This window comes from Hordeum vulgare, chromosome 4H (genome assembly GCF_904849725.1).
Source record: "Hordeum vulgare subsp. vulgare chromosome 4H, MorexV3_pseudomolecules_assembly, whole genome shotgun sequence".
Lineage (NCBI taxonomy): Eukaryota > Viridiplantae > Streptophyta > Magnoliopsida > Poales > Poaceae > Hordeum > Hordeum vulgare.
In genome coordinates, this window is record NC_058521.1 from 397938683 (window position 1) to 397946454 (window position 7772).

Here is a 7772-nt window from a genome sequence, read left to right on the forward strand (position 1 = left end):
AAACTACGGGATATTAAGGTTCTCCTTTTCATAGAGAACCGGAACAACGCATTAGCACTTGGTGAATACATGAACTACTCATACTATGGTCATCTCCGGGAGTGGTTCCGGGTATTGTCACTCACTACAAGAAATGTGCATGTTTATGACAAAAATATATTGACCATGGTAAATTGGTCATAGATCTATGACCAAAATTTACAAAATGGTCGTGGGCAGTTCAAGGAGGGTCCAAACTCTACACCGTTTTGACCATTTATGTCAAAAGGTCAAGGCCAGATTAATCAAATGGTCATAAACCAATGTATCATTATCCATAGTGTTATTTTGGGTTCTTATTGACCAAATTAATAAGGTCATATGCTTGAATCGGTGTGACTAGGCAGCCACGTCATCTATTTTACTAACATGCATGGCCCACTTTACACATGGGGCCACCTAGAATATCGAGAAAACAAAATAACATAGCGGGATTTGAACACCATATGTTTTGTAAAGGAACATAGTTTTGTTTCAATTGTTTGAGGATTCAAATTTCCTTCAAATCCAATTACATCTACAATTAACATATTTTGCTTCAAACTATTTCGTACATGAACATCTACAATTATTTTTGCTTCAAACCCAATTACATTTTGTTAATTGTAGATGAAATGCGGTCTAATATTTTTGAAGCATTTTGTAGATATTTTCTTTCAATTATTTAAGGATTTAAATTTGCTTCAAACCACTTTGAAAGGAACATAGTTTGCTGCAAAAAAAACATTTGATGTGTTATACGTGATGAAAAATACATAAAAGAAACAAACCAAATACAATTACATAAGTTTAATTGTCATTGGTTGAAATGTTTGTGGCATGGATCAATGACATGGCACACATCCATCCATCCATCCATCCATCCATCCACATCCACCAACCGCGAAACCTAATTTGTGTGGCGCTGGATGCACACACAGAGAGCGAGAGGTTCCTCCGTCCCCTTCCAGATATCCGCCGCCACCTCCCTCCCACCTCTTGGATCTCTCCATCTCCATCAGCTCCACCCGCGCGATCCCATCTGCCACCCGGGCTTGCACAGCCTGCGCTCCCTGCTGCGCTCCCTGCTAGCCCTCCTCCCAAGGTGGAGATGGCCAACGGCGGCAAGGTCGTCCACACGCCCCACTCAGCGCCGCCTACGGTGCCATCGGCGCAAGTGTCGATCTAGGAGTCGGTGCGCGCGTGCGGGGTGTGGGGGCGGGAGGTCGACAAGGCCGACCTGCGGCGCCGCGTCGTCATGCCCCTCTAGGCGCACCGGGCCATGGCCGCCGCCGTCGCCGAGAAGGACGAGGCCGCGGGAGTGGCCATCGCGGCCGCTGTCAGGGAGGAGAAGGTGGAGGAGGCGGAGGAGGATGGGCGAGCGAAATCCATCACGGCAGCTCACCGCCCGCAACCGCAGATCGAATCAATCAGCGCACGGTCTCTCTGCCCGCCATGCCACCAAACTGCCGCGATGCCGCTCGCCTCCGCCCGGCCGCCGCCGTCGGAGCAGGGCCCGAGCGCCTCCCACTCCTCCGCCCCGGCGGCGGACTCCTCCGTCGCGGCCCTCATCGGCGGCGAGGTGGTGACGCCGATGGTCGTGTTCGTCAACTCCAAGAGCGGCGGCCGACATGGGCCCGGGCTCAAGGTGCGGCTCCACGAGCTCATCAGCAAGGAGCAGGTGACGACCTGCACGCTCCAAGTAGCTCGGTAGATTTCATACATGCACCGAGTAGTTTACTATGCAGATAATTTATTTTTTGAAGGAAAGGGATTGCTCCACCTATTTTCATTAGGGAAACTAGCCAACTACAGAGACAGTATATCCTACCTAGGTCTCTCTATTTTCTTCTTATGTAGCTTTTAGTCTGTATTTCCTTGATAGATGAAACTATGGAGCGAAACATGAGTTATACTGTCAACTGATGGCTGACTTCAGTTTGAAGTAGATCAGGTGGCTGCCGCCACTTCCTGCACCTAAGTAAAGTCATATTTCCATCTATAAAATATACATTCCTCTACCGAACTATCACGCACTATGAACTATTGTCTCCTTAGTCAGCATAAGAAAAACCAAAGCCCGAGGCAAGAAAGAGAAAGTGTGACGGTGAAGAAATCAAGGATCATGCCCACTCAGGACAATAGTGGATAATGCAGAGCTCTCAAACCTCATTCACTGGAGAAAGAATTGTGTGGCCAGCGATCCATAAACAACAGGACTTCAATGTCATCATCAAAGACTTGGCAGAGAACAAGATCAACCTTATTCTAAGGTACTAACATGTTCATTTGCGAGCATTTTATGCACATGAATTTCCCTATTCTAATGTACATACAATTCCGTTTCATGCGTCCACTAAAATAAGGGTGCCATATTTGTTTGTAACAAGAACTGGTAAGTACAGAGGCAACAGACTATTATTTAATGATGTAGAATGCAGGGGCACGTCACACAAGCATGTATACTACAAAAAAAGACAAGCATTTGTAATTTTTATTAGAGATAACAAATTGTCTGGTAGTAATTTATTCCGTTTCTGAGGTAAGTCATTCTATATGGACCTAAGCTTGCTGCACTTACAATTATTATATATTGTGTAAGTTTTCAACAAGACAACCATTCCTTGCTTCAAACTTATTCGAGTATGGAGGTTACTGTAACAAATCCATTCAGATCATTTCAAGTGATATATCTCCTTACTGCCAGTCCTTCTTACTGCCTCTGTACAACATCAACTATGCCCACCATGCCACGTGGCAATATGTATTAAAATGCTTTGAGGAGGATACAAACCATCTTATATATTTATTCCTCATGATCGACTGATTGGACACTGTTTCTTCATAGTATTATAGCACAATTCACCTACTGTTATTCAAGCATCCATGTTCAAAATATTTATTTAATTTTAACATAGTATCTATTTAATAATTATATTATTAAAAATAAATAAAAACTAACCCGTGCAAGCGCACGGGTTGACGACTAGTTACTCTAGTTAGTTTATGTATCTAGGCTATACTTCAGATTAATGTTTTATGTCATGATCCTCCACGTTAATCCTTAATAATTGTTTACGAATCACCATTTGATCTTAATTTTCTGTCTAGGATTAAAAGCTATGGTTCCCTCATATTTAGGAGTACGGACATGTATTTACATGGGAGATCTAATTAGCCCAAGAGTCCATGAGATACATGCTAACAAAATAATTATTTTTTACTGGAAACATACTCATGAAGTTGTCCATGTATGCAGGACCCAGCTAACAATAAATGTATGATGATAGCTTCAAAGAATCACGGATGCACTCGTATGACTTAGCTGGCAATATACATCTGCATACCTCGCTTCTGTGTGTTGCGTACATCTAGGTATAGGTGCGTGGATTAAATTATTTCAGAAAAAATCACCATGCTTTCAATCACAACGCATATATGGATATATCACAACGCATATATGGATATACTATACCAATCCTGTTCATAAATCAGACTTACTTAAAAATATACTCTGAATTTGTATGTGACATTGCACATAGTATTTTCTTCATATAAAAAATGTTGAATAAGTTATAAATTTATTTCATAAATGCTATTAATAAATAAATCCTAAGCGCATTGGATCTGTTGTGGATGTTCCTGCGGGAAAGGCCATGTTAGGCCACGTGTGGTATTACGGAAACATACTATTTGTTTTCGCATGTTTACTTCTCAATTGTTTGCAGCAATTGCTTAACTAGATAAAATTAAGTGTCCACAAAGTGCTATCCGTATCAATTTTGAAAATTGTTTATGTTGACATGACATAAATAAATCCTATCATTTTGGTAGAGTGAAATTGTGTATTGTGCACTCCAAAATTTAAACAGTTTTTATTCTAAATGATCATGTTTGATGTGCCTTCTAATGTATTTCATCTTGTAATGTAGTTGCATGTACATTAAGAGTACAAGGTGCGTTGATGACCATCATATTCTAAGGAAAAATCCATTGGTGGTGTGGACGTCCTTGTAGACCAGCTCCGACTATAAAGTTAGAAGAAGCTTTACTTCATGTTGGAACAAAATGGAAGTTCCCTCTGATGTGATGATGTTTATTATGTTATAGATTGTAAGTTGATGGTATATTGACTATTGCTAGATATTATATGCCCTGTTAATTTTCTAAGTTACTATGATGTGAATACCGTCTCGCTGGATAGAAGATGAGTTGAAACAGGCATGACTCATACTGATTATGCAACAAAACTTGGTAGAATAATGAGAAACTAGTTAAGAAAAATTCTAAAAGCAAGCATAATTCTCATGGCCCAATAATGTTTTTTTTAAAATAATAGCCCCATCAAAAATAGGTCTTTCAAAGTAATAAATGGGCCGTATTTATGGGCTTGGTCCGTTAGGCCACTAAAAATGCCATGTCAGATTACGTGTGATCTCCATGTCATTTTTTCTTGCCATGTCACCTCATGCCACGTGGATGGTGCCATGTCAGCTCAGCCACATCATATCATACGTGGATGAGGTTCATAGGTAATGACCAATTTTTTGGTCAACAGATTCTATGACCTATTGTTTTCGGTCATAGGATCCTTGACCAAAAAACAGAAAAGGTCATCTTTGTTTGTTCTTGACGGCCAACTGTTGACCCTCTCATTTTGGTCAAAAGAAGGTCATAAATCAGAAATAATGACAATTCAATGACCAAAATGGTGGGTAATTATCGACTATATTTCTTGTAGTGACTCTGGGTTTGCCGGGTCATAACACATAGTAGGTGACTACAACTGGCAAGATAGAATATAGAACACACATATATTGACGAGAACATAATAGGTTCATATCTGCAATCATGGCACTCGGGCCCTAGTGACAAGCATTAAGCATGGCAAGGTAGTAGCAACATCAATATCATAACATAGTGGATACTAGGGATCAATCCTCGTCAAAACTAACTCGATTACATGATAGATCTCATCCAGCCCATCACCGTCCAGCAAGCCTACGAAGAGATTACTCACGAATGATGAAGAGCATCAAGGAATTGGCGATGAAGGAAAGTTGGTGATGAAGATGGCGACGATCTCCCCTCTCCGGAGCCTAGAACGGACTCCAGATCTGTCCTCTAGAGGAAGAACAGGAGGTGGCGGCGCCTCTGTATCGTAAAATGTGATGAACTCTTCTCCTTGACTAAATAGAGCTGGAATTGGAGGCGGTGGAGCTCTGTGGGGCCCACAAGCCTGCTAGGCGCGGCCAGGGGGCCACGCCTGGTGGGCTTGTGGGCTCCACGCTCCACTTCTTCGGTTGATTCTTGTGCCAGTATTTTTTTATATATTCCACAAAGAATCCTCGTAAATTTCTGGGTCATTCCGAGAACTTTTATTTCTGTGCAAAAACAACACCATGGTAATTGTGCTGAAAACAACGTTAGTCCGGGTTAGTTCCATTTAAATCATGCAAATTAGAGTCCACAACAAGGGCAAAAGTGTTTGGAAAAGTAGATACGACGGAGACGTATCAACTCCCCCAAGCTTAAAGCCTTGCTTGTCCTCAAGAAATTCAGTTGACAAACTGAAAGAGACAAAAGAAAAACTATTACAAACTCTATTTGATCTTGTTGTTGCAACTATGTCGGACTCATATTCAGATTTTCAGCAAGATCACAAGCTAACCACATAAGAATGACATCTAGGTCTCATGGTAAACTCATATCAATGGCATAATCAACTAGCGATCAATAATAACAAGTTTCAAACGTCAACACTTCAATCAAGACAATCAAGAAGTAGTGTGAACATATGGTATCTCGCTAGCTCTTTCTGAGAACGCAGAATATAAATACAGAGCACCTTCAAAGACCAAGGGCTGACTGAACATTGTAATTCATGGCAAAGAAGATCCAGTCACAGTCATACTCAATAACAATTAAAAAACAAAGCATAGAAATGACGAAGGTGTTCTCTAATTGGTGCCTTTTGTAAGAAGAGGATGACTCAACAGAAACATAAATAGATAGGCCCTTCATAGAGGGAATTATTGATTTGCAGAGGTGCCAGAGCTCAAGCATTGAAAACAGAGATAATAATTTTGGGTGGGTTTTCATTGTCAATGCAATGACTAAGAGTTTTCACCATCTTCCATGCTACATATACTATAGGCGGATCCCAAACAGAAAAGTAAAGTTTTGACTCCCCCACCACCGATCAATCACACTCCACGACTAGCCAAATACTTGGGTGCCGTCCATACCAACAACAATCCAGGGGGAGTTTTGTTTGCAATTATCTTTTCGATTTGAGAATGGAACCGGGCATTCCAATTACCGGCCCCTTTCTCGTGAATGATAGTGAATAAACACATATCGAGGATAACCCGCCTAGCATGGAAGATACTGATCGCCCCTTGTCACCACATGAGTGGTTCGGGCATGCAAAACAGATTATTTCTTGAAGGTTTAGAGAGTGGCACATGCAAATTTACTTGGAACGGCAGGTAGATACCACATATAGGTAGGTATGGTGGACTCATACGGGACAACTTTGGGTTTATGGAAGTGGATGCACAAGCAGTATTCCCGCTTAGTACAAGTGAAGGCTAGCAAGAGACTGGGAAGCGACCAACTAGAGAGCAACAACAGTCATCAAAATGCATTGAGATTAACCAACATTGAGTGCAAGCATGAGTAGGACATAAATCACCATGAACATGAATATCATAGAGGCTATTTTGATTTTGTTTTAACTACATGCGTAAACATGCACCGGGTGAAGCCACTTGAATCATTCAAAGGAGGATACCATCCTATCATGCTACATTATAATCATCTCAAAATTCATGTTGGCATCCAAGACAAATTATTATAAGCTCCTAGCTAATTAAGCATGGCATCAGAAACTATGATCTCTAAGTTTTCATTGCAAACATGTTTCTCTCACAACAAAGCTGAATTAGGAACGATGAGCTAGTCATATTTACAAAAACAAAATAGATTGAGTTCATACCATCTTTTCCAGGCTCAGTCACTTCATCATATATCATCATTATTGCCTTTCACTTGCACGACGGAATGATGAGAACAATAATAAGAGTGCTCGTGCATTGGGATAAGCTGGAATCTGCAAGCAAACAGGAAGGAGAAGACAAAGTAATATGGCTCTTCGACAGATAAACAGATATGCATGCGAGAGCCACTAAACATTGTAACCATGGTATTCTACCTTGACCCAAAGAAAAAGAAAACTATTTACACGGGAAAGCTCCCAACAAGAAAAAGAAGAATAGGAAATCTTTTTGGGTTTTCTCAAACTAGACAAACACACGAGTAGAAAGCGAGAAAAAGAAATAAACTAGCATGGATGATACAGTGGCAAAGTGTGAACACCGACTAACAAAGTGAAAGTGTGAGCAAGAATATAAAGTCGGTGGGAAACACGTACTCCCCCAAGCTTTGGATTTTGGCCTCAGTTGGTCTACTCCCAAGGATGGTCCGGGCGATACCCAAAATCATAATGGTGGTTGTACGGGAGCGCTACAGCTACCGCCTGAATAGCTGCCTCACGGAGGCGAGAAACCTTTGCCTCCCTCTCGTACTCCTCTGCCTCTCCTCTGGTTATGTAATATCTTTGTTTTACCTGAAAGTCAAAGAAGGAAGGAGAAGGAAGGGTAATATGGAAAACACGCTGTCGGTTAAATATTAACCAGTATAGGAGGGATGCATTATCACCCTCAAGGAACTGATAGCGTGTCATAGCGGCG

General features: G+C 41.4%; 1 protein-coding gene across 5 annotated transcripts; it reads left to right on the forward strand.

The window, feature by feature from the left end:
* Window positions 1-970: 970 nt before the first annotated feature.
* On the forward strand, window positions 971-4204 carry LOC123448719. 5 transcript variants are annotated; one of them, XM_045125697.1, is made up of 5 exons: window positions 971-1699; window positions 1904-1999; window positions 2077-2291; window positions 3278-3399; window positions 3951-4204. In XM_045125697.1, exons 1-2 carry the CDS (start codon window positions 1301-1303, stop codon window positions 1925-1927), a joined length of 423 nt encoding a protein of 140 aa, XP_044981632.1. In that variant the 5' UTR covers window positions 971-1300; the 3' UTR covers window positions 1928-1999; window positions 2077-2291; window positions 3278-3399; window positions 3951-4204. The 5 variants fall into 5 exon arrangements, with proteins under 5 accessions (XP_044981632.1, XP_044981633.1, XP_044981631.1 ...); XM_045125698.1 differs by having other exon boundaries at window positions 1886-2291; XM_045125696.1 differs by having other exon boundaries at window positions 1904-2291.
* Window positions 4205-7772: the final 3568 nt, after the last annotated feature.